Below are 27,063 nucleotides of genomic sequence, written 5' to 3'. Positions count from 1 at the left end.
GTGGCAAAGAGAGAAATATCGGGAAGAGGAGAAGAAGAATGCTACTCTAGTGTACCAGGGAACAAGCTTCCCAGAGTCAAGATGCCGAGAGAGGAAAACCCACGGCTTAAGGGACTGGCGCGGCATCGGGAAGGAAGGCCGCGGGCAGAAGAAGAACAGGGAAGGACGGACGAGGTCAACGCTCCCCTCGCGTGGAGGAGGAAGAGCTCGTACGACTCGAGACCACGAAAGGGAAAGGGCCAGACGCGCGAACGGGAGAGCTGCGGGAGACAGAGCTCGAGCGCAGGGAAGGCAGGTAGGGATTAAAGAGGAAAGAAAAAAAGATTAACTAATATATATATATATATAAATATATATATCAAATATATATATATATATAGATATATATTAAAACGATTTATTCGCGCGCGACGATGCGACAAAATGGGTGTCCTCCCCGGGCAAAATCGACGTTCCGGACGCTTTGGCGCAGTCCGATTCGTCATCCAGGGTCGCTCGGACGACGTCGTCGACAATCGGGTCAAAACGCGTCGAAATGCAAATTTCACAAAATATTGACCCGCGATCGACCGTACCAAAAGGTTTACTCAAGCATTCGACAAGTAACAGCGGAGGCAATGTGCATTGCGGTGATCGGCTACGTCGACTCTCCAAATTGCGAAGCTTGTGCGCGCGGGAGTGCGAATTGTGCGAAAGACCACCCTAAGACTCAGGAAGGTCCTATAGGGAATCTCTTTTTGGGTTTCCTCATGTTGGTTTCGTCCTTCTAAGTGCTAGAAGTTGATGCCACACACGCGAAACCACAAAGGAGCACAATAGAGTACAAAAGCGGGTTGAAAATTTCTAAAATGAGGCGGGTCTCATTTCTAAGGTGCTAAGATAGTCGCAGGAAGACCCCTAAGGCTAGATCCTAATTCCTACGAGAAATACTAGACCTCACGAAAATTGAGGTCAACATGTGGCTATTATTTTCTTTTCTTCTTTTGGAGTTCCTAGCGACGTCTAGGGTGTAGGAGAGCTAATCTACCTCTCGAAAGTAGATCAACCGTTTATCTTGCTTGTTTTCCTTTGATTGTTGTAAGAGCAGCCCTTGTTTGTGTTTCTTTCACCTATTTGTTGTCGTTTCGTGTGGTTTGTTTGCTGATTTTGGTGTCGAGGCGTATCAAATTGGTATCAGAGCATAAATCTTGGTGAGATGGCGGCAAAGAAGGTTGATATGCTAAAAGGAAAGGTAGAACTAATTCGATCGGAAATGGAAGACAGGTTCGCGGCCATGGAGGACCAATTTTCCTCTATTGAAAGTTGAATGAATGATGGATTTGAAGGCATAGCAGAAATGCAGGATATGATGAAAAGCTCATGGAGATGCTATCCAAGGTCATGCCAACCGCTCTAACTGCAAACCCTAACAAAGAGTTTATTAGGGAATCATTGGCCAGGTCACAAGGGAAGAAGATCTAGTGGGAAGACAATGAAGAAGAAATCATTTATGTAAAAGAGCATCCCCCTAGGACTCCTAGAAGAGGGGGAGTGGAGACTTCAGATGGAGGGGGATGGGCTGAAAATTAAAGAAGGGATTGAGGAAGGGGCACGGAAGAATATGGAGGAAAGAGGGAATCAGGAGTGGGATATGCCTATGAGGGTGTTCCTCGGATTGAGCACGAGCACGCTATTACATTGAAAGAGGGCGTTCCTCCCATAAGCATCAGACCATACAGGTACCCCAAGATTTAGAAGGATGAAATAGAGAAATCGATCTGAGAGATGCTCAAGGCTGAGATTATCAGATCTAGTGTGAGTGCTTTTTCCAATCTCGTCCTATTGGTAAAGAAAAAAGATGGTAGTTAATAATTCTGTGTGGACTACCAGACTTTATTTCAGTAAATCATTTGTAGTGGAGATGAATGTGTCAGGGTATGAATTGGGAGCAGTGCTCATGCAGGAACAGCGGTTGATTGCCTACTTCAGCCAGATTCTTTCGGTCAGAGCAAGGCTAAAGTCAATATATAAACGAGAATTAATGACAATTGTCTTGGCCATTCAAAAGTGGCGGCCCCCTGTTGGAGCAATATCTTTTAGTCATGACAGATTAGAGGAGTTTAAAGTATCTGATGAAACAACGAATGGTGACTGAGGAGCATCAAAGATAGCTATCCAAGCTATTGAAGTATGATTTCGAGATTCAGTACCGAGCATAATTGGAGAACAAGACAAATGATGTGCTATCGAGAAAGGTGAAGGAGCCCCAATTGGCGGCTCTATCAGTCCCCTTGGTCCTAGATTGGGAAGCCTTGAAACAGAAAAGCGAAAATGATAAAGAACTGAAGAAGATAAGGGCTAAGTTACTACAGGATTCGAAAATTCATCTGGGATATGCATTAAGGGACATCAACTGCTCCACCAGGAGCGATTTATGCTACCTAAGTCTTCAGAGCATATTCTCAAATTATTGCAAAAGTTTCATGGCACTGCGATCGGGGGACATTCAGGGGTACAAAAGATCTACAATCGTTTGGCGGCGGAACTTATTGGGTGCGAACATACCTGCGTTGTTTTGTATCTATACGTCGAAGCTATGAGTCGAATATTGTATAACATGTCGTACCACATTGCATTACGTACCACCCCTTTTAAGATATTGTATGGGCGGGATCCACTTCATTTGGTACATTATGGGCATGGCGCCACACCAATATCTAGAGTTAATCGATACTTGGAGGAGGGACAGGGTACTAGCAGAGCATTTACTGAAAGCTCAACAACTCATGAAGATGAAGGCAGATTAACACAGGAGAGGTGCAGTTTGAACCATGGGACATGGTCTACTTGAAGCTGAGGCCCTACTGACAAATGATATTGGCTAGAAGGAGCGAGAAAATGTCACCATGATAGTATGGACCATATGAGATGATGACACACATCGGGAAAGTGGCTTATCGTTTGAGATTACCACCATCATCCGCACTACACCCAGTCTTCTATGTGCACAGTTGAGTCGTAAGATTGGAGATCATACACCCTCACCTACATTACTGTCGACGCTGACAAAAGACCTGGAGGTGATTTTGGAGTGATTAGAGATCGAGGGAGTGCGCCAAGGAGTAGGTGGAGTAAATGAGATATTGGTCAAATGAAAAAGACTACCAGACTATGAAGCAACATGAGAGCCTTACAAGGTGATTCACAAGCAGTTTTTGTCTTTCCACCTTGAGGACAAGGTGTTTTTTTTGAATGGGGAGTAATCTTATGCATATATGGGAATCGGTCCTCCCTAGACCGACTAAAGGCAACGTAACCAGTCCACAAACGAGCCAGTCTTGGTGATAAGGAGTAGGGAGAACGGGGGGAGCCGCAAAAGAAGGAAAGGGAAGTATGGGGTTCACTAGGGCCATAATCACTTATGCTAGGAGGAGAAATTAAGGGAGTTTGGAGGGAAAATAGAAAGAAAAATTTTTGAAATGCATTTTGTGTGGCTATTGTTATCTTTTCTTCTTGTGGAGTTCCTAGCAACGTCTAAGGTGTGGTAGAGCCGATCTACTTCTCGAAAGTAAATCAATCATGTATCTTGCTTATTTTCCTTTTATTGTTATAAGAGTTGCCCTTGTTTGTATTTCTTTCACCTATTTGTTGCAGTTTCATGTGGTTTGTTCGCTGATTTTGATGATGAAGCGTATCACAATCTCCACATGTTTAGTTCTATTATTTTGCACCGGGTTGTTAACAATGTTGATTGTCAACTTGTTGTGACATCACATGTTCATTTGAGTTCTCCGATCCACTTTGATTTCAACTGACAAGGCTTTTAGCCACATCATCTCAACAACTCCTAATGTCATGACCTTGTATTGTCACTATTGTTGATATTGCAACAACTGAAATTTTCTTGCTCTTTCACGAGACCAAGTTGCCACCTACAAACATGCAGTATACTTATATAGATCGTCTGTCATCAACATAACTTGCCCATTCAGAATCACAAAAACCCTCAATATTTACATGCACATTTTTCCTAAATGTCAACCCTTTCCCTATGACACTATTTAGATAACTCAGAATCTGAAACGCTGCATTCATACAACCCTTCCTTCGATCATGCATGTAGCGGTGCAAAAAAGTTATTGGGTAGAGTGGCATAGATAGATCAAACGGCCCACCAACCTCTGGTACCTCTCACGATCAACGAATTCACCTGCCTTTGTACTGAGTTTGACCTTTCCCTATAGCGCTCTTTAGATAACTCAGAATCTGAAACACTGCATTCATACAACCCTTCCTTCGATCATGCAATAGTCGTGCAAAAGAGATATTGGGTAGAGTGGCATAAATAGATCAAACGACCCACCAACCTCTGGTACCTCTCATGATCAACGAATTCACCTGCCTTTGTACTGAGTTTGATCTTCTGATCAATTAGAGAGACTGTAGGTTTGCACCCCCTGTACCTGTCTCCGTGAGAAAATTCAATATATACTTTCTCTGGGATAGGACCATCCTCTCATGTTCATGGGTCACTTCAATCCCAAGAAAGTATGGTTGTCCCAAATGATTTATTTCAATTTGCTTCCCCAATATTTCATTTAGCTGAGCAATCTCCACCTTATCATCACTAGATAATTATGTCATCCACATACACAACAAGTATGATAGTGTGACCTTCATGTTGCAGAAAGAACACAGTGTGGTCTGCTTTGATCTGCTGATATCTCATGGCAACCATCTTTGTTCTAAACTTGTCAAACCAAACTCGAGGAGACTGCTTCAAGCCATACAATTACTTCCTGAGCCTACATACCTTTCTCATTGTTTGGTATGTATTAAATCCTGATGGTATCTCTATATATAACTCCTTCAGCTGCTCTCCATGAAGAAAAATAATCTTTACATCCAATTGGTGGAGTCTTACTATTCACTGCAAGAGAAGTCGGTGTCCTTACCGTGCTCATCTTTGCACCTAGTACAAAGGTTTCATCGTAGTCAATGTCATACATTTGACTGTACCCTTTTGTCACTAATCGTGTTTTGTACCTCTCCACCTTCACTTTTAGATTTTGTTTTACTGTGAAGATTCACTTGCATAAAACTGTCTTTTTCCCTATTGGTAGTGGTACGATCTCCCATGTTCGGTTTTATCAAAAACTCCAAGCTCTTCACGCATCGCCGCTTTCCACTTGAGAACCTATTTAGCAACCTATCAACACTTGGGTATAGAGACAGAGTCCAATGATACAATTAATGCTCCATGCAATTGTGAAATGTAGAATAAAAATAAAGTTCACAATGTCAAGTTCCCACCCAAAAAGATGAGGATGTCTCGTATTGTTGTGGAAGGTTCTTCTTAACGTTGGGGGGTAGGAGTGGACAGAGGAGGAATAATATCACCTAGGAGTTTTGAATCAAAGGTGGATGGTCTAGGTTTCTCAAGAGTTGGGAAATATTGGGAAAAGAGACTTGTTGGCACTGCAGACTCTGTTATCTCAATTTGCTTCTTCCTCCGTGTATACACCCTTATATCACATTCAGCCAGAATCCCACAGCCTCTAGATTCAATCTCATCAATTTCTATCTCCTCAGTTAATTTATCACACATCACAGGACAAGATATTGCTCCTGCTTGCACCACTCTATCACCAGTACTGTTCACTCTCTCTTACCTCATATCTTCAGTATTTGTTGAGTCACCGAAGAGTGAATTCACCTCCAGAGTATAATATGGTTCAAAACCTTTAAATGACACATCCATACTCATAACGTCTCTTCTCAATCCGGCTCCAGCAGACATAACACTTCTAAGTAGTGGAATAACCAGTGAATACACATTTCATAGTTAAAGGATTCAACTTCCCTACAAATGACCTGTTATCTTTGACAAAGCATACACATCCAAATACCCTAAATGGAAGGATCTCACTATTGCCTCCTTTCAACATCTGACAATGAGACATCTACTCCAACACTCTTGAGAGCATTCTGTTAATCAATTGAACGGTTGTCAATATTGATGCCCCCAGAAGTGCTATGGGACATTCATTATCATCAACATGCTTCAGGCTACCTCTAAAAAATGTTGATTCTTCCTCTCTATTACTCCATTTAGCGCTAGTATGTATGGGCATATGATTTGGTATTGCATTGTTGACCTCATTTTTAGTGAGGTTTTAATCTCCCACTCCCAGAACCCATAATCTAGCCTTAGGAGTTCCTTGTTGACCATCCTAGCGGACTAGTAACGGAGCCCACCTCCCGTAGAACTTCGATCCACTTCTTGACTCTTTTTTATTTAGGAAGAACTCGCATAAGTGGTTCCAAGCACTCAACTTCTAGTTGCAAGGGCTAGAGACTAATATGTAGAGAGCCCGAAATAAGTTCTTATAGGATCAAACAGCCTTAGGTGAACCCTTTGTGACTCGATTACTAGCGAACGCCGCAATTCACGCACTCACTGCACCACACGACTTTGACTTGATTTAACTTGCCCACCGGTGAGTTTGTCCGGACGACCCCGGATGACGAAACGGACCACGCTGACGCGTCCGGAATGTTAACTTTAGCTAGAAAGGACACTCGTATTGCTAGGGTTACGCGCGCGCGCAAATGACACGAAAATCGATGTATTTTTAATTAGCGAGGCGCGGGCCCGGACTCAACTCAGGTTCAACTCGGGTTCGATTTGGGCTGAACGCGTGCTGAACAAGGGTTACATAATTTTGAATTTCAAATTTTCAAATTTCAAATATGCATTTAATCTCGTTTTAATTGAAACTTAAACATTTTTCTTTTGAATCTGCTTCATCAATGGAATTCATTCAATTCCCCCAATGCTTCGAGTAACGTCTCCTCGGCTATACAACCTCTCCCAGCCATTTTGAATCGGGGGCGGTCCCTGCAAACCCTCCATCATCTAGATCCTGTTTTCGACCTTGACAGATTCGTCCCCTTCCTCTGTCGACGAAAAGCCCATCTCCTCCCTCCCATTCGGTCAGCTTCTTCCTCTCATACTGAAACCCCCTTTGCGTCGCTCGCCCTTGCTCGACTTCGCCTGTCCCTCTCGATCCCCTTTGCATCTTCACCTCGGCACAGACCTTTACCGGCTTCACTTTCCCTGCTCGACTTCGCCTCCCCCATCCCCCTCTTCCTCATTCGACAGATTAGCTCCTTCTTCCTCTCGCTCACCCGCTCCTCTCTACGACTCGATCGAAGCTCCCGATCGAAGCTCCCGATCGAAGCATCTGTTGCCCGCTCGACTCCCTCGTCTCCCCTCTGCACCAGGAGCTCTCGCACCCCTCTCACCTCTGCGAACCGAAGGAGCCCCTGTTCGACTCCCTGTTCTTCAACGACCCGAAGCCACACGCCTCCCCTCTTTTGATCGAGAAGTACTAGCACGCTTGCTCCCCTCTCCACCGAACAACTACTTCGTCTCTTCTTCATCCGATCTCTTCTTCATCCGATCGAAGTTGTTCGCCTCTTCCTCCCTCACGCATCGAAAGCATTCCCCTCGCCCTTCTCCCGCTCCTCTCCAGATTTCGCCAGAACAGTGGCAGTGGCCCTCGTGACTGAAGCCCTGCGATAGAGTGACAATTAGAATTAGTCAGAAAGGCATCACAAGGTTCTCTGAGGCTTGCATCTTCCTCCTTACAGAGCTACAGCTTCTCTAAAGTCGGTAAAACTCTCTTATTCCTGAGTTTATGCTCCAATTTCCTATTCATATTTCATTTAAGATGAAATAAAATCATTGCTATTTTTACAATACGAACAAGTGTTTGCACTGTATTTTTTGGCATCACCAATTCTGACCAATTCTTATAAAATTGATTTTTATTTGGAAGGATCTACACACAGGATTTAAATATTTCAATTACGAGAAATTCATATACATACCATATAACCCTCATGTATTTACATATCCAACACCCAAGTCTGGAATTAACTTGTATGTCAATTATATGTACTTGTATGCCTAATACCTAAGCTTTGTTTTACATACACGCCACTCAATTGCTATGTGTTTGCATATCTATCACATTGGCTTTAATTTTTACGTGCATACCATACAATGCTTATATTCTCTGCATATGTGGAACCTAAGCTTTATAGTTACACCACTCTGATCTTTAATTCAACGTAAGAGATACTTCTATTTCTTAATGTGAAATGTATTTTTTCATGCTTAGGATTTATATGCTGTTTTGGAAATAATTTGGGCACCATTTTGGAGCAATTTTGACATTGTTTTGGGGTGTTTTTGCTTGTTGATTTAGAGAGGCTTACACAATGTTTTGAGGCGAATTTAATGTCTGATTTTAATGCACTGTTTTGGAACCACTTTAGGTGTCAATTTGAACTGATTTTGTGCACTGTTTTGGAGCCACTATAGGTGCTGATTAGGGCTGATTTTGATCGCTGTTTTGGAGTCACTTTATGTGTCAATTCAGGCCGATTTATTCAGGTCGATTTTGTGCACTGTCTTGGAACAAACTTAAGCATTCTTCTCGAGAGTCTTAATTACAGTTGTTGAACGATTTTAAACGTTTTTTTAGGTTGATTCACTTGCTATTTCCTCTTTTGATTTGTTAGTTTTGAAAGTGGATCAATTTTTTCTTTTCGTTTGTTTTGTCATTTTTGTTAATTTTGATTTCTCATTCTTGCTTAATGGTTAAGTCATAAAGATGGGGATTGATGATTTAATTAATTGGAAGATATAGAAAACCTTAAATCACCTTAAACATAAGTTAAAGAGTAGACTTCCTAGAGTTTTAAGAGCACACCCTAGGTGAGAGTCCATTTACCTAGCCCTCAATGCAGACTTCCTAGACTTTAGGTGTACACCCTAGGTGAGAGTCCATCCACCTAATCCACACCTCAGGTGAGAGTCTATCCACCTAATTTTTCAGTATAGGCTCCTAAATTTTAGGAGCACGCCCTATGTGAGAGTTCATCCACTTAATTCTCAGCATAAGCTTCCTAGATTTTAGGAGCACACCTTAGGTGAGAGTCCATCAACCTAATTCTCAGCATATACTTCCTAGATTTTAGGAGCACACCCTAGGTGAGCATTCATCCACCTAATTTTTGAATAAATAATAAAATTTGACAATTTACCTTGATTCACAAACTGATTAAGACACTAGACATGAGAATGCACCGAGGCGTAGTCTGTGCTTCCTTAATTAGAGCAACATTGAAATTCTCGCAATGACTTAACCTACAATGAAACTCAGTGCATCGGGATTTGAGCTTGAATATTACACTTAAATCCTCCTGGCAATTGGGGAAATTTGTTAACGCCACATATGGATCATCGGATTATAATGAGTCTAGAGTCTAGGTGGCGAGGGCGATGACGACATCGTTTATGTGTGCTTAAACGAGGAATACGAGGTTAAATTATTAGAATAGTATCGCCTACCTCAAGAATCTTCAATAAGGGAGAGGGAAGGACCCATAATACTATTTGTCGATTCTTGGTGGGATCGTTGCCCCCGACACTCTTATGTTGTCAATAGTTCTAGCACGATTAGAGTGACTAGTCTGTGGACTATACAATTTTATAAAATATTTACAAAAATAAAAATAAAAATTTCTTTTGCATGATAAAAAGAACTCTGCATAAAAAAGACTTGAACAAAAAGTTTTGCATGAGATTTTTTCTATGAAAATTTATAAAGGTCCACGACTGGTCACTTGGATTGAGGTTAAAGACTGATTTCTATAGGTTTTCGGGATGACAACTCTTACCCAAGATCGGGAAGCACACAACCCAGCTCTGAGCCCCCACTTTTACCAATATCTTGTACCCAGTCCTGATCTTTCGTACGTGACTAAGAGTTTCTTTTGCTTGTGATTTCTACTACTCGTTTTTATGACTTTCATTTTGGGTTTTATTGTCTTATTTATTTTACTTGCAAGTTTATTTAAATCTGCTGCAAAACATATTATGTTCGCAACACTAATAACGTAACAGTAGCAGATACCCAGATATACTTTTACAGTTTGTCTACAGTATTATACTTTACTGCATTTTACAATTCAAGTACCTTTTATTTACCTGTAATTTGATTATTCTACATGCAAAACCAGCACTGAAACCAAAATCGAAACAAAACAAAGCCAAATTTTAACACCAAGACTGGGAAACACAAATCACCAATCTTAAACACTTAAACCCTGGAGTCGTCGCGACGACAGGAGCTTGGAGCCAACTTTGTGGGCAGCACGACGAGTAATTCAGACCGAGCAACAAGAGGATCTTCTTCAGCATTATCCCTTCCTAGCATAATAACAACCTATAGGACTTCGAGGTAGCTCGCCTAGCGCGACATAAATCCTCACTTTCTCCTTAGGCTTCTGTGCAACCATGTTGCGCGGCATGAGTCCTAACTCGACTTAGGTTCCGAGGTTGTCGTACGGTACGACGTAAACCCTCATATCTCTGCAGACTACATGCATAATCAAACATTATGCAAGTTTAAATCCCAAATAATAAAATTGGCAGAATCAAACACTTAATTAACATCGTCTCTAAAATGCAACGAAACAGTAGGATAGTTTGGGAGGTCACTGAGGATTCCCCTCAGAATCTGTGACATCCACTACCTTTTACTTCCTTTGGACTCCTGAAAGGATTGTTCTCACTTGAGTCACTCCCACTTGTTTCTTCCATGTCCTATCTTGAAAACCTGAACCTTAAATTCTTGAAGACTAGAATTACTGATCATTATCGAGAGTTTTCTCAAGTGACTCCCGTCACTTGGGATGTAATTAACTATAGGGGCTTGCCTCTATAGGGAACTTGGAACTCAGGTAAAATAAACTCTATTTAATCTTTGTATTAGATAGGAGAACTTGTCGATCATACATAAAAGATTCGCAGACCAAACGGATGTCACAAATCTCTTAATTTGCAGGATTGGGTCTATTGTCGAGATCTACACTTATCTATCGGGAGGGTGTAGTATTCACAGTATTGGACACAATTATGCAAATTTTTGGACTAATGGGATCCATTTGGTCTCATTTTTCAAAAATTAAAACATATTACTTTTAAAACCTAAACTATATACCTCTTCTACTTAAATTAAATTTCAAAAATTATTTTCATATACCATATTTTCAAATCATCAAAACGGAAAGTTGACCGACATGCATCCCTTGAGCTGACAGACGGTCTACAGATGTTTTGTTGATATATTTTGTCTCATTATCAAATCTCAGTGTCTTCACAACTGCTTCATATTGAGTTTGAATTGTTTTATGGAAATCTTTAAAGCAAGCAAGAACCTTACTGTTCTGTTTCATTAAGTATATCCAGATAACATGAGAAAAGTAATAAATAAATGTAACAAAATAATGATAATCATTCATAGAACTAGTAAGACAAGGTCCCCATACAACATAATGTATCAAATCAAACGCACAAGAGCTCCTATTCTCAAAACTGACATAAAAGCTTCCAGTAAACTTGTTAAACTCACAAGCATCACAAACAAGTTTCTCCTTATTTGTCTTTTTATACAAGAATGGATACAAATGACTTGAACGACGAGTGTTTCATGTGCCTGTGATGTAGCAACAATATATCATTCATACTCTTCTCAGATCCTCCTGCTCCATCATTCTCAACCATGAATGTCAAGACTGAGTCCATCCCCTTTCTATCCAAGTACAAGAGTCTATTATATCACGTGTCAACCGCAAGTTTCTGACCAGCTCCTTCTTTTGAAAGATCACCTTTGGAATATCAAATGAAAAAACACATTTTAGTTGAAGTATAATGACACTAATGGATAAAAGATTCACTAGAAATGAAGGAGCATGCAAAAATATTAGATAGAGTCATAGAATTTATACAACTCACTGTAGCCTTAACAATCAAAGGCTATGTTGTAATATCAATTGTCTGAATGCTCTCTATAATTGTTAGATGAGTATAGGAATAGAATTCACTAGCAGCACCTATCACATGTCGAGATGCACCAGAATATATTATCTATTCTGATGAACTTGTGGTGGATATAGAGGCAAAAGCATGTGTATCAGAATCTCCTTTGGCTGAGTGAGCATGACTAGCAGTGTTTCTCTTGAAAGACGATAAGGTGGATGCATCATACTTGCTTGATAGCCCCCATGATTAAAACCATGGCCTCTAGACTATTCACATCCACCTATCTCTCCCTCTTCTTAGATAGATTTGGACATGTCTTGCTCAGGTGCCTCACTTCTTCACAGTTGTAGCACCTGCAGGTCTCCCCCTGAGCACCAATCCTACCTGAGCTCGAGGCAATCAAAACTGATTGCATTCCTTGAAATCCACTCGGCTGTGCCGGAACACGTGTTGAGGTAGTGGCTCCCATCGAGACAGTAGATCTCTGTATGAGCCCAACCAATACTTTCAGAACTTCATGATCCATCTTCCTAGAAGTTTCAATCCTTTACCTCCGATAATATCTCTGTTACCTAACATCATCAATCACAATGATCCAAATTTAGATCACTCAAAGAAAACAAGGTAGCAAAATAAGTCCCACAACAGAAGCTCTCTTGCTCGGACAAGGCAAAAAAGATCTTGCTACAAGCTTTGAAACCTTCATTGCTTCTCTCCGACACCCTCTCGAAACAGAAGAATTCTAAAAGTCCTAATCCTCACTATTGCCTCTCCTGTTCACGTAAACCAAACACACGTCCCTGCCTTCCTTTCTTGTCACGCTCCGCTTCCTTTGTTCATGAAATCAATGCAAGAAACACCTTCCTTGCACAATGTCGCATCGCCACTCTTCTTCTGTGCCATCTGTCTCACACATGAAAGGACTTATGAAACTCTTAGCATGCACAGTTCCGTGATCTTTCTTCCTTCATGTACCACGATCTGTTCATCCCAAGTCCGCACGAAGTCGCCAAGCCTCTCTACCCCAGCCTCGCACAAAAACACCACGACCTTCTTGCCCGAGGCCTTCACTCTTTTTTTCTCACACATTGAGTGCTAGCGAGGGAAGCAATGTGGGAATCTCAGCATGCAAGGAATCACAACGCGCAAGGAATCAACGAAAAACAAGCCTAGCCGCTTCTTTCTTGTTCACGAGACCTAGCCGCCAAAGACTCAGCCCTAGCTAGTCAAAGCCTTGCACGATCCCAACAATGATACCATAAATAATTATTTGATGAAAAAACTTGATATTTCATTCAACATATTTTGTTAAATAGGTGTTACAATGTTTAACAAATAAACCCTTACACAACCCAATAAACCCCTCTAATTACACATAACTCATAATAGATTTTTTTTAAATTCAACTACAATTCACCATTTTTTATCAGTTTATAAAATAACATATTATTCTGTTCATTATAATCTTCCAAAAATATTTCCCTTAAACTCTATTAATAATTTCATAAAATAGCATTTTTTTTTTAATTTTATAACATCATATTTAACTAAGATCTTACCAACATTACTTTAATGTATTCTACTCGATAGAAGTACCAAGATTTCTTCCTTAAACAATTTCATATATCACTTTTCTCTATTGCCATATTACAAAGCCTATTATATAAACATCAAAGCTGCAGCTTCTATTTATCACTCTAACAGACTTCCATATTCCTTATGAGCATGCTGATTCCTAGTGGTATTTACTTTGGTAACTCCTTCAAAATATGTATCTATTCCCTTATGACATTTTAGACCTCCTCACTCAATTTAAACCTCTTCACTTCAACATCAAGTCTACTCATGTGCATATGATATATTTATAGACTCTTTAAATTCCGATAAAATGTTTAATTGTACTCGACATATCATACCACATCAAATTTGGCTCAATTGTACAATTATAATTTACCTCTCTTAACAATCTAACTTGAAGGGTAAACAATTTCACATCATTTAAACTCAACAATTTTATCATAGAATAATTAGAATTTTTTTCATTTTCTTTATAATTTTAAGATATACGTCCAAAGTTAATATAAAAATATTTGAGGCTGATAAATATATTTAAATACATTTTTTAATCTTTGCTCATCATGGATGCAATCAATACATGATTTATCTAGGTGTGATTGGGCTTTTAATATTGCTATTTATTCAGGTGTATTTAAAAGTAAAACAAGCTAGCATAATGTCGAACTTGAAGATTGTGTGAATCCCTACGACTGATATACCAACTACTTTTTTTTTGTATAGTTCTTACCAAGTTCGTACATTTATTTATTCGATCCAAATGCTCTCCTTAACATGGCCTCTCATTGGAAAATGCTGACGCATGGTGCATAACTCACATGTAACTTATATCACTATTGATGCCCTTTGCCATTGAGCCATCTTTACAGAGCTTCAAATGTTGCTTGATTCTAACTCTAATGAACTATGGCTTTTCTAAGAAATTTAAACACTTTCATACCGAACAATCCAGAAATTTAGCCTATAATAACTTGATAAAAATATCAGCTTTCCTGAGTCAATTTAGAGGTTTTATCAAATTAAAAGAAGAATCATAACTCAGAGAATATTAAACTTGTTAGTTAGTGAATCATTAGCAGCATATCTCAGAAGCAGATGATGTTTCTATCTGTTTTTAATTTCAGAAGAATTATAAAACTGATAGAATGCTTACAAAGAGAAAGAAAATCAATGTCAGGCGTGGAGGTCAGGTGCAATGCTTGACAATACACTTTAAAAAGGATATTTAATCATGATTACTACGGAAAACCTGATGTACACAGGCTACATTTGAGTACTTCAGCCAATGCAAAGGAATATTAAAATTTAGGCAACATATGGTATTTGCAGAACTAAGGCATAAATTAGAGATGAAAATCATAAAATTTTGAAAACTAAATGTGTACTATAAATAATGTAATGTACCAGAAAAAGAATTCCCCATTCGGACAAAACTTTAACATCTGTAAGGTTTCTGAATAGACCAAATTGATTGAGAACAACACCAGCAGAAAAGAAACCAAGTATCTGCATTTTTGTAAGTCCAAATAAATATAGTTACAATGTGAAAATAATTAGAAGGAATAAAAAACATATAAATAGCCATCAGACTTATAAGGTGAAGTTCATAAAAAGTTTAAATAGAAAGTTATCCTAGCCAAATGTAGCATAAATTTTCACAACCTTGATTAGAGGTATTACTGCCTAGGTCTAAAAACATCATGGAAAGTTCGAGAAAAAATATCTATATAACTTAAATCTCTATGTTATTAACTTCTACCATGTGATTCTTGTATTTCTAACAAAAAGTGGGGCTTCCTATTTTTATGTTTGAGAGATATGAGGCTTCTCACTGTGACAAGCTATGTGTAATTGGATTAGAAGAGTGCTTTTCTTCTTCCATACTTGTCTGTGTATCAAATGTTGCTTTTTGATAGCTAATCCGTTTCTCCTTCTCATCTCACATGGATGCAGTCTATTATTCTAATTATAATACATAATTTTTACTATCATCTTGTGTTTTGTGCTCTTTTTTATTACTTTGTCCACTTATAATATTCATTGCTATTAGACTCCTTCACATAAGAAAATAGGTTCCTCCTAAATATTGGAATTAAAGCTTAGTGAAAAATACAGAGGAGATGAAGCATAGGATTGAGAAGTTTAAGAGCTCGAATGGGCCTTGGGAGGGTCTTAGGCATTAGAGAACAAAGACGTAAGGCATAGAAATCAAACAAGGACTTGTGAAAGCACCTGTGGGGTGTGTAAAAACACCTAAGAAAATTAGAGAAAAAAAGGCATTATTGATGATGCAACCACATTTGGTGAATGAGATTTCATAAAACATTTGGATGAAAAAACTACAAAAGGGTTGTGGCTCAAGTTGAAATCATTGTAAAAGACAAAAAATCTTCACTTGTAAGAAGGTATACAAATTTAATAACATCTTATTGAGTTTAATTTTATTAGAGATTCAAGAAACATATAAGAGATAGTTGATGATGAAGGTTAAAATCTTGTATCTTTATGTTCTCTACTTCTTCTTATAAGTATTTTCATGATAATTTGTTACATGGTAGAAATATAAATAACTTAAATGATGTCAATAATCCACTTATTTTCAAAGTATTGACTCTTAGGCTTGACGGAGTAGAAGATAAAAAATATTTGTTAAAAAGAGATTTTAATAAGAGATCTACATATAGGTGTGGTTGAAGTAAATCTGGTGTCAGTTCAAAAACATGAATTGCCTCTATTATTTAAAAAATGACACATGAAAAAAGATTACAAAGTTTGGAATATAACAATGACAATCATAAGGATGACAAATCAACATATGTCATTATAGATGCAGAGTGCTCAAATAGATTTTTCATTGATGCTTTTTCAATGATAATGTAAGTCATTTGCAGCATTAGTGGATTCTAGATCAGCTTGTTCTTACCACATATGTCTATGTAAGGAATTATTTTACCCTTATGAGCCTTGTGCTTATATATGAAATAATATGGTATACAATATAATTGTTTTTAGCATGGCAAATTTGAAATGCATGATGGTATTATTGAGACGTTGATCGAAATCAAATATGTATCAAATCTCAAGAAGAATATTATATCTTTGAGTTTACTTAATTGAAAAAGATATAGTTCTTAGGGGATATTAAGGTCCATCAAAATTATAAGGGCGTGTTTTTTGGCATGAAAACAAATGACGGTGAACTCTATATGTTATAGAGTGCAACTTTAAGTGATTTTGCTTCAATTTCATCTTTTTTGGAGAAAAGTTTAATAAAAAAAGCTCAGAAGTCTTAAATTTAGGTGTCATATGTATTTCTTGTGGTGTGAAGTGCTAGACCCTTCAATATTTTTGAAACTTAAAAAGATTGAAGAAGAGGGGACTTGAAAAAGGTCCAAAAAGTATTGACATAAAATTAAGTCATAGGAGAGATTTTAGGATGGCAAAATTGTAGAGAAGGCATAAATAAATGCAAAATAAATAGTTTCGAGATGAATATAAATTTATTTGAATTTTCCTCCTATATAAGAAGATATTAATTTTTTTGTTATTTAAAATTAACATCAAGCAAAATTTAAACTTGAGTTGAATTTAAAATTTCAACAATGTTAACTAATATGAATAGAAGAAGAAAAAGGAGATCTAAAAATGTGTACTTGCTGTTGTTGAGAAAAATAAAAAGATGTATTCAAACAGCATCTAAGAAGAAATCTTATGGTGTGATTTAGATCCCTAAGTTTACTATCTCTTTCAATCGATTCTCATATCCTGAAAGATATTAAGAGATTTTTATATTTTTGGCTTAAGTGAGAGATACATGGCTTCTCTTTGTGATGAAATCGTTGAACTTGGATTTTGGTAATATTATTCTCTTTTGATTTTTTTTATATCTATATCAATATAATTTCTTGATGGTGAATCGATTCATTTCTCCTCCCTAAAGGATGTAGGTTATTGTTCTGGCGGAATGATATAAATTTTGTTAAATCTTATTGTTAGTGCGTTCGTTTTTATCATTCTTGGTAGAAAAATTGTCATTAAAAAAAAGGAAGAAAATAAAAATTAAAAGTTTCTCGAAGCAAATTAAGCCATTCAAGTTTAAGCAAGTGATGCTTAAGAGGTCATCTTTGTTAAGTCCCGTGTAGAGCTTAATCTCCATGGCTTCACATTCATAGATCAAATCCATCCAGTAGGCAACAAACTGCTGTGATTGAAAATTTTCCAAACATACATAATTGCATAGGCTGAAACTAATATAAACCATAACTACCTAGAGCTAATGATACCAAAATCATTATTACATAACGCTTTTAACCAACAAACTCACCGGACTAGCTCTGATCAACTTGAACGCGGGCACAACCATCACAGTCACCGCCAAGAACGTCAGCGTATCAAACCCTAAATCATTAATCACATCAATTGCGCTTGCCACATCAATCGCCGCATGAATACGGAAACCATTTCCACCACCTCGCCGAAAACCTTTCAACCCAAGATACCCGCAACTAGACCGCTTGCAGAAATCCCCGCACTCCTTCACCGACACAAGCCCCAACCGCCGTCCACACCGCAACGCGGACGAAGACAAAAGTACCTCCGCTTTCCACCTATCGAAAAAGGGTATTCCAGAAAACCGGCGTCGAATTCCAGAGAAATGGCAAGGATAAGTCCTGAACGAGCATATCCGATGATGGCCGATCGCACCGCCCTGTCACCAATAAAGCGTTTAGGTCAATAAGAGTATCGTTTAAAACGGGAGAAAATCGGCAATGATGGTGAGTGCTGACACTGAGACATCGGGAATTGCCCATAGGTGAAGAAATGGTTTTCCGATTACTGACGTATTTAGTACTTGTCGGGTATACGGGGAGGAGGAAGACGGGAGGGTGAGGTACTGAGCTTAGCTGGTGAAAGTATTGGCTGCTTGTCCATGGGATTTGAGATTTTGCTTTCGGACAGGAGAGCGGGTGAGGATAAGTGGATTTGAAGGAGTGAGAGTTTTTGTGGCAGACAATGAGTCCGTTATCCCGCGGGATTGGAGTATTTAAGCGTTGGAATGATATGATAATATCCCATATCTGGTCACCTTAACGTAAAAATATTCCAAACTCAAAAACTATTTCGTCCTGACTTTCAGTCACCGACGGTTACATCGTCCGTCGATGATATATATGATAACGTGACCGTTGTTGTCTAGGGCTGTCAAAAAAACTCATTGTTCGCGAACTGTTTATGTTTGGTTCGTGGAGGAGTTCGTGTTCGATTCGTTTGATAAGCAAACTAGGCGAACACAAATATTTTTTTTTGTTTTGTTTATAAACTAACCAAACACGAACAGTCATTTGTTCGATCGTGTTTGAATCGTTATTGTTCAAAATTTAAAATAATTATATATAAAAAAATTATCATATTTTAAAAATAATTATCTACTCTAAAAATTTACATATTATAAAAAATTAAATCATATAAATTATAATCTGGTTTTCAAGTTTGACTCGTAGCTTATATTAAATTTTATAATTGCTCAGGTTCGTCTCTTAGCTTAAATTTTCTTATATTTCTTTTAGATTTATTTAGTTTCGCTTGAGTGAAACCCAGTTTTTTAGAGTGAAATCTTGCATATTGCCTCTAGATCTAAATTTTTTATGGATGAGATATGATATTATGGATTTATTGTAAGATGTGCTTCAGCTATTTTGCATTTGTGAGGAGATTCATACAGATTTAAGCATTAATTTCATATAAGTTAAAGCTTTTGAAAGATTTCAAACAATTCGAACAATTTGAATAATACAAACAAATTTGTAAGATTTTGAACAATTCAAACAATTCAAATAATTCAAACAGTTTGAACAATTCAAATATTTCAAATATATTTCAAATAAATAAAATCGAACACGAACAATAACTTTATGAATAATTTCAAAAACATGTAATTTCAAACGAACCGAACACGAACACGAGCTTTGTTCGTTTATGTTCGGTTTGTTTACACCCCTACCGTTGTTCGTTCAGACGTGCGATGTGTCCAGGCTGAGTGTTTTCTCCACCTTAACGAGCTAAACTAAACGGTTCACACCGCGAAAGTTGCCTGCAGATCTCATAAAAAATAAAATAGGGATTGAGGTGTGTTTGGAATATGATACTATTGGTTGGACAAAATACTCTTTTAACAATTCTTTCTTGTACTTTTAAAATTATGCTTGAATTTTACATATATATGACTCAATTCATATGCATTTACATATCTAAAACCTCAATTTTATTTTATAGATTTATACCGCTTAAATATTTTGTATCAGTTGAATTCCATAGTGTATGTAAATCACTAGAGGATTAGAATGTAAATAAGGAGAAAAAAAAAAGAAAGAAGAAGACATATTTTATACATAAAATATTTTTTTCTTATTTATAGAGGAGATGTTATAATTATGATATGATAATTTTGCCTCTGTTTTGAAGGGGCCCGTACAAGAGTATTTATGGTCGGTATGTCTCGGTCAGTTGAGTTTGGTCGGTATGGGTGAGTCGACTGATATAGTTTGACTGCCAATTCTTCATCTCTCGTGAAGAGTCTCTAGGGTGTTCATGAGAACGTTGGAGATTTTGTAGAATTGGATTTTCTCTTGGATTGGTTCTACTGGAGAGTAAAGTGTCGCATCGGGTCAGCTTTCATGTAGTGTTCGATTTTTAAAAAAAAAAAAAAATCTTTTCTGCCCTAATGACATATGCTTAGATTATTCAATTATCTTCTTGCCCACCTTGTGGCTATGTCGGTTTTGGCCTTGGCTCGTAGGGCTTCGCTCGATTGGTTGAGTATGCATCATATTTTCCTCACAATGCGTCAGCTTTCATCATAATCTTCTTTTATTGACCATTAGATCTATTTTAGAAGTAGGGATAAGTCCCCTTGTAAAATAATTTATCTCAGACTAATTCTCGAGTGCTTTAATTTGAAGTGTGTTTTTTTGGAATTAAATTGCTTTATTGCCTTGTTTTCTTTGTTAATAAGATCTGGTTGTTAGCTCATTGTGGAAACAATTGTTTAGTTTCATTTTTACCCTTGTGCAATGGCTAGACTTGCCCTATTTTTCTTTATATATAAAGGGCTTTAGGTCATGTGGTAACGCTTCTTCTGCATTTTTTACCTTCTTTCCACTATCTCGGTCTTCTAAGTCAAAAGTTGAAAAAATAACCTATGATTAAGAAAGTCAATATGATCATCTGATATAGTACAGGTTTAAAATTATAGCTAAATTTACTAAAATCACAATCTAAAAATTACAAATAAGTCCTATTCTTCACTCGAAGTGGAGAGGAAAAGAGACCCAGTGGTTTTTCCTTAACGGGTTTTCCACGTAAAAACTTCTGGAGTCATCATCATTTTTTTCTATTTCATCTATGTGTGTGCTGAACTTTCGTACAACGCTAAGACGATAATTTGTTACTCTACCTCCGTAAATTTTCTAGCACACATCAAAACTGTTTAACGGTTTACACCGTGAATGCTACTGCAAATCTCATAAGAAATTAGTGATTGTAGCCCCTTGGTTGGACAAAATACTCTTTTAAAAATTCTTTCTTGCACTTCTTAAATTATGGTTGAATTTTATATATATACCACTCAATTCATATATATTTATATATCTAACACCTTAGTTTTACTTTTATATATTTATACCACTTAAATCTTTTCTGTTAGTTGAATCCAATAGTGTATGTGAATTACAGAAGGATTAAAACATAAATAAGGAAAAAGCGAAAGGAAGATGAACAATAATGAATAGTAATCAATCATATTTTACACATAAAATTTTTTTTTCTTAATTTATGGAGGAGAAGATATAATTATGATATGACAATTTTGCCTTTGTTTAGAAGCGGCCCGTACTGGAATATTTCTGGTTGGAATGTCTCAGTCAATTGAGCTTGGTTGGTATGGGTCAATCGGCTGATCTAGCCTGACTGCCAATTATTCATCCCTTGTGAGGAGCCTCTAGGGCGTCTATGAGATGCTTGGAAATATTGTGGATCTTCTCTTGGATTGGCTCTACTAGAGAGTAGTCTGTTGCATCAGGTTAGCTTTCATGTAGTGTTTACTCAAATTTTTTTGTCTCGTTTCTGCTTGAATGACTCGTGCTTGAATTATCTAATTGTCTTCTTGTATGCCTCGTGGCTCTTTCGGTTTTGGCCTTAGCTTGTATTGCTTCGCTCGATCTATTGAGTAAGCATCATGATCTTCTCATCATGGGTCAGCTTTCGTTACATTCTTCGCTTATTGACCATTAGATCTCTTCAAGATCGTTGCTGACACATTTGTATGTGCTTATTTTATTTCATTGATTCTCTTACGTCTTGAAAGTAGAGTAGCGATAAAAAAAAAAAGAATTTAACCCATAATTAGATTGCATTAAATTTTAATTAATAATTCAATAATTGAACTATTTTGATTTTTACGCTTTTGATTCTTATAAATAGGGCATGATGGAACTCCTTCGCATTCATAATTTGTTCCGCGTCTTTCCTCATTTGAGTTGGTCGGCTTTCGGGTGTTGGGCATTGCGATGGATAACCTATCGAAACTCTACGATGATGTTACCAACAAGGATTGATTTGCTTCAACTTCAAGAAACCAAAAATGTGGCACCACCCAGAAAGTGAAAGGAAAAAGAAAGTCATCAAGCAGTTGAAGTCTACACTCCCACTACCAAATCAAGTGGGGTTGTCCGATTCGATCAATGACATTATACGGAAGAGAGTTTAACCAACTGAACTGATCCTTGACCTGATTGCTCAAGGTTCCACTACGACACTAGACCCTCTAGTTAACTCGATCACCCAAACGGGTTCTAATGATCTCCCAATGCTTTTATTGTTGCCCCCATTAGTGAGAGTGTTACGTCGATTATAATATATGAGTGGAATCAACTCCTGAGTACAAGGGACTTCGGTATTGTTTTAAGAGATTTCATTTTGTTAAGTCTTTTTTGTTTTAAGATAATGCAAATAATCCAATTTGGGCAAACCTGAATGATAATCTGGCTCTAATTAACGTAAGTGAGAATCTAATCGGGGTGCAAGTGATAGCAGACCAGGCGCCAGGTGAAGGCGGTCAACTCTCGAGCGAAGATGGCAAGGTTGATCGCTCTGACAACCCCTTTCAAGGATGCAAGGAAGCAACTGACTAGCTCAGGATGTCCTCTAGGTTGCTTGCCCATCATCTGGACAAATTTGAGAGCTCTTTTGTCGGGTTAACAGAGTTCCAATAGGGTTAAGATATGTGCTAGCTATTTGCTCATATGAAGAAGGAAGAAAAGATGGAAGAGGTGGTGTGACTCTTTTATGGGAGCTGTCAGATCATTAGGAGAAATCCCTAATGTTATAAACTTAAGCCGAGTCAGATCGGTTGAGTTAGTTTAGGTCTGTAGGGGAGTTCTCGCATATGATGTCGCTTCAGCTGGCGCATGTCTCGGTAGAAGCAGGAACAAATCCTTTTGTAAAATATTTTTTCTCGAACTAATTCTTGAGTGCTTTTATTGTGATTTGAAGTGTATTTTTTGGAATTAAATTGCTTTATTGCCTCGTTTTTTGTGTTAATATGATCTCGTTATTAGCTCATTATTGGAACGACTGTTTAGTTTTGTTTTACCCTTGTACAATGGCTATACTTGCTCTATTTCCCTATGAGGTCACACTTCTTCTGCCTTTTTTACCTTCCTTCAACTCTCTCGGTCTTCTAACTTAAAAGTTGAAAAAATAACCTATAATTAAGAGAATCAATATGGATCATTCGATAGAGTACTATTTTAAAAATTCTAGCTAAATTTACTAAAACGACAATCTAAAAAATTATAAATAACTCATATTCTTCACTCGAAATGGAGAGGAAAAGAGAATAACAAGTAAACAATTAAATCGTAACCCTTGAAGAAAATTGAAAGACTAGCAATTCTAGCAATCATCGACCACTACCTGCGGCTATTGTTGCCCAACTACGACTTTTATGGGCAACCATGACTCTTGTGCCCAACTACAATTGTGATAGCCTCATTATGACCATTGTAGCTCTATTATGGCTTTTGTAGCCCTATTGTAACTATTGTAGCCGCAAATGATGGCTTCTGTAGCCAACAACGACAGTTATAGACCCACAAAGACAATTGTAGTTCAATAACAACTACTGTAGTCCTAACTACCCTTATACAATTATATTCATCATGTTATTTCAAAGTGGTTCTAATTTCAACATAACCATGTGATCTTAAATATTTGTATGCTTGATTCTATAGTGAATTATTTTGAACGAGTTAGACCCCGTGATATTTGTCATTTTAACAGGTTTCACATAAAAATTTTGATTGTCTCCTTCATTTTTATATGTGTGCCCTAAGAAATTATATTGAGTTAAGGCTTATGATATTTTTGTTGCCGAGAATTTTCAAGTGCAAAACAATGTTTATAACAGTTTCTATTTTACATGTATGCATGAAAATGTATTGTCCAATTTTAAAAAGTTAATAATAATGATATTTTTATGTAATGGAAAATATTATAAGTTTATTGAAATTTATTTTTAAAAATTTCACTTTTTGAAAAGAGAAAAAAGTGCATATAGTTATTCTTCGACATATCTCCCTTGACATCCAGCTCAAACATGTGTTAAACATCTTCTTGAATATATTTATGCATTCTTTCCTATTAAAAAAAAAAAATTTGCACAAAATATTAGTCATTTTCAGGCATAGGTAATTGTCTAGATAGTTTGAACCCTAGAGTTTCATCTGTTGTGATTATATGACTTCCTTTTCTAATTCACAAACGTTTATATTGTTGTTTGCTACCATCGATCTTCACCATAATCTTTACTTCTCATTTTACCAACAACCAATTTTGTAGTTGCCGCGCCTTAATGCACATCCATTAATGTATGGCCCCAATGAGTTTTCATTCTTTTCTACAAATCACCAATCATTGATGCCTCTTGGTGCACCAACAAGCTCATATTCTCTTTCATATGTTTGTCCAATGATGTCTTCGGGAGCTTTTGTTATAAAGTGATTCAACATTATACATCAGTCCTATACATGCCCCAATAGTTCAAATCAGGCTCAATCCTGTTCGAACCAATGTTCAAATCACTAGCAAGTCTAATGAAAAGTTTATAAATATAAGAGACTGTCATTTGTGAAAGGTGTAAGAGACGAATATTCGTTGATAATAGTTGTCCAAAATAAATTTTCAATTACATTTCTCTAAATAACAAAATAAAGGATAAATATACCTAATTACACATATTATGAGGCATATTAAGTCAAAATTTATTATTATATTTTGTTAAATTACATGAGCTAATTTTAATATTATTGTGAGTTTCTCATATCCATCACCCAAAACTTAATATTTACACTTATTACATCTTGGCCATAAATTTTTATATGAAAATGCTATCTTTTACTTCTAAAAGGATAATATTTGTGATATTTTGTTATGTGATGCGGAAAATATGAGTGATATACAAATAAATATAAATGTTAAATTGTTATATGCGTAAATATATAAAAATTATGCTGTATTTATGTAAATGTCCCAACAAGAATTAACCAAAATGTTATTGTTAACGATTAAAAAAAGAACACACTTACGAAAACATTAAATTTTTATCCAATAGAATGCAGGCACCTGTCAGTGTAGGCATCCTAAATTTGGACAGCAACCCTAAGAAGTCTTTAGTCCGCACAATCTTTGACACGTTCCATATGCAGCCGCCGTCCCGCGCGCGGAGTATAAATTAACGTGTTCAGGTGAGAACAGCAAACAGCAATTAGCAATAATGGCCATATAATTGCATCGTGTATAAACACTAATCTCCGCGTGACTAGCTCAAATCTATCCATCCATTTAGGATCGTTCGAAAGTTTACCAAGTAAGGAACCGCGTTGGCTGACTTTTCGTGGTCAAAGCTACTAGATATTTTTGAAGTTTTGCTTGAGAAATTAATTATGCATTTATCAAACCACACAAAGTAATTTTAATTAGAAATTGCTTTTGAAATTATAATAAAATTACTTTGAGTAGGTTTTCTTAATCACCCAAAACTACGTAAGTAAGATTTGCGTGTTGAATTCTGATAGATTCATGACTCACACCAAGAAATAAAGTGTAACTGATGTGAGAGAAGAAGAGGTAGGAGTTTAGGGTCCATTTGGGGCAACTTATAAGTGCGGCGGCGTTTTTGAAAAGCCGTCTGACCGTTTGTTTTGCCCGTTTTTGTAAACATTGTCAGCCGCGTTTGAGTTTTTTTATACTAAACGCAGGTCGCAGGTCGACTCGTTGGCCGCATTTCAAGATAAACTGCTTATCCTGAAACGCACAAGCTGCCCCAACAGACCCTTAATCTTAATATATCCATGAATCACATCCAAAGAATAGAGTGTAAAGAGAGAAAGATGAGTAAACGTTAATAAACAATAATACGTCATATCTTATTCATGAAATGATCTTCCTATTTATAAAGAATGTTATACAAATTGATAATGTTATATTTTTATCATTGTTTTAAAGAGGATTGTATATAATATTACTAGCATTTTGCATGATGAATAACTCTGTATATGATTCAACATTAATTAAAAAAAAAAAAGATAGAAAGAACATAAACATATAATGAAATTTGTATTAATACAACATAATGAAATTTGAATTAATACAACATGAGTCAGTAAAATAAATTATATGTTAATTTATTTGAGAAGATAGCTTTCACATAAATTAAGTGTCCTAATCAACTCTTATAATATTCAGTTTAACCATATTATAATATAAATCTAGTAATAATAAAATTGATCAAAAATAGATATAACTAAAGCAACTTTCATTTTACCTAATAAAATAAGAAATATATTAATTATGCCTTTCTAGATATAGATTTTTAATTTTTAAAAGCAAATAATGATTTTTTCCTAACCCCTCTCCAGGGTGCTAAACGCAAAAGCAACCAAGTCGCCAACTTTCAATTCAAACGGAGAAGATGACTCCCATTTTATAATCTCTCTGGAGCAGATATTCTTCTTCCTGCAATCCCCCTTCCCCTTACCTTCCTCTTTTTCCGACGGCCAAATCCTCATAAAAACCGCGTCTTTCTTGCAGAATCTTCTCTCCACGCTCTAAATAACTCCAAAATCCCAACCTTCCTCCTCAAATCAACTCAAAGCCCTCTGCTTTCAGCTGAATCAGGGGCACGGATTCAGAAATGAATAATCTTTTCTCATCATCATGGCAAAGAGATCCCCCATCCCCCAACGGCAGCATCCCCATGTCGAGAACGCCAAGCTCCGGCATCGCTCCGGCGGCTGCGGCCGGAGGCGAAAATCTTGATAAATTCTTTCAAGAAGTCGAGTCGATCAAGGAAGAACTCAACGGAATCGAGCGAGCCCATCGCAGCTTGCAAGAATCGAATGAATCCCTCAAAACTCTTCACTCACCCATGGCCGTTCGAGAGCTCCGCGCCCGCATGGACGGCGAGGTATCTCAGGCCCTGAAGAGAGCGAAACTCGTGAAGCTGAAGCTGGAATCCCTTGAGCGATCGAACGCGGCGAGGCGGGCGGGGTCCG

The 27,063-nt window shown here is 37.2% G+C and overlaps 2 protein-coding genes across 5 annotated transcripts in view; one reads left to right on the top strand and one right to left on the bottom strand.

Annotated features, from left to right (window-relative positions):
- Positions 1-18,470, bottom strand: part of LOC110039166 (K(+) efflux antiporter 3, chloroplastic) — a 57,882-nt gene extending 39,412 nt beyond the window's left edge. For 3 of the 4 annotated variants that reach the window (XM_020744131.1, XM_020744132.1, XM_020744134.1), the window contains exons 1-3: positions 18,241-18,381; positions 17,778-18,161; positions 14,858-14,959 (exon numbers count right to left, since the gene is read on the bottom strand). In XM_020744131.1, coding sequence (XP_020599790.1) covers positions 14,858-14,959; positions 17,778-18,161; positions 18,241-18,264 — 510 coding nt within the window. In that variant the 5' untranslated portion in view covers positions 18,265-18,381. Of the gene's footprint in view, positions 1-14,857; positions 14,960-17,777; positions 18,162-18,240 lie in introns of all 4 variants that reach the window. The other variant, XM_020744133.1, reaches the window with a different exon arrangement.
- A 7,956-nt stretch (positions 18,471-26,426) lies between these two features.
- LOC110039157 (syntaxin-121-like) overlaps positions 26,427-27,063 on the top strand; it is a 1,783-nt gene continuing 1,146 nt past the window's right edge. Inside the window, exon 1 of the mRNA XM_020744120.1 lies at positions 26,427-27,049. Coding sequence (XP_020599779.1) covers positions 26,703-27,049 — 347 coding nt within the window. The 5' untranslated portion in view covers positions 26,427-26,702. The remainder of the gene's footprint in view (positions 27,050-27,063) is intronic.

This window comes from Phalaenopsis equestris, unplaced genomic scaffold (genome assembly GCF_001263595.1).
Source record: "Phalaenopsis equestris unplaced genomic scaffold, ASM126359v1 Scaffold235604, whole genome shotgun sequence".
Classification (NCBI taxonomy): domain Eukaryota; kingdom Viridiplantae; phylum Streptophyta; class Magnoliopsida; order Asparagales; family Orchidaceae; genus Phalaenopsis; species Phalaenopsis equestris.
Note: the sequence above shows the minus strand (reverse complement) of the source record. Positions and strands in the feature narration are given on the sequence as shown.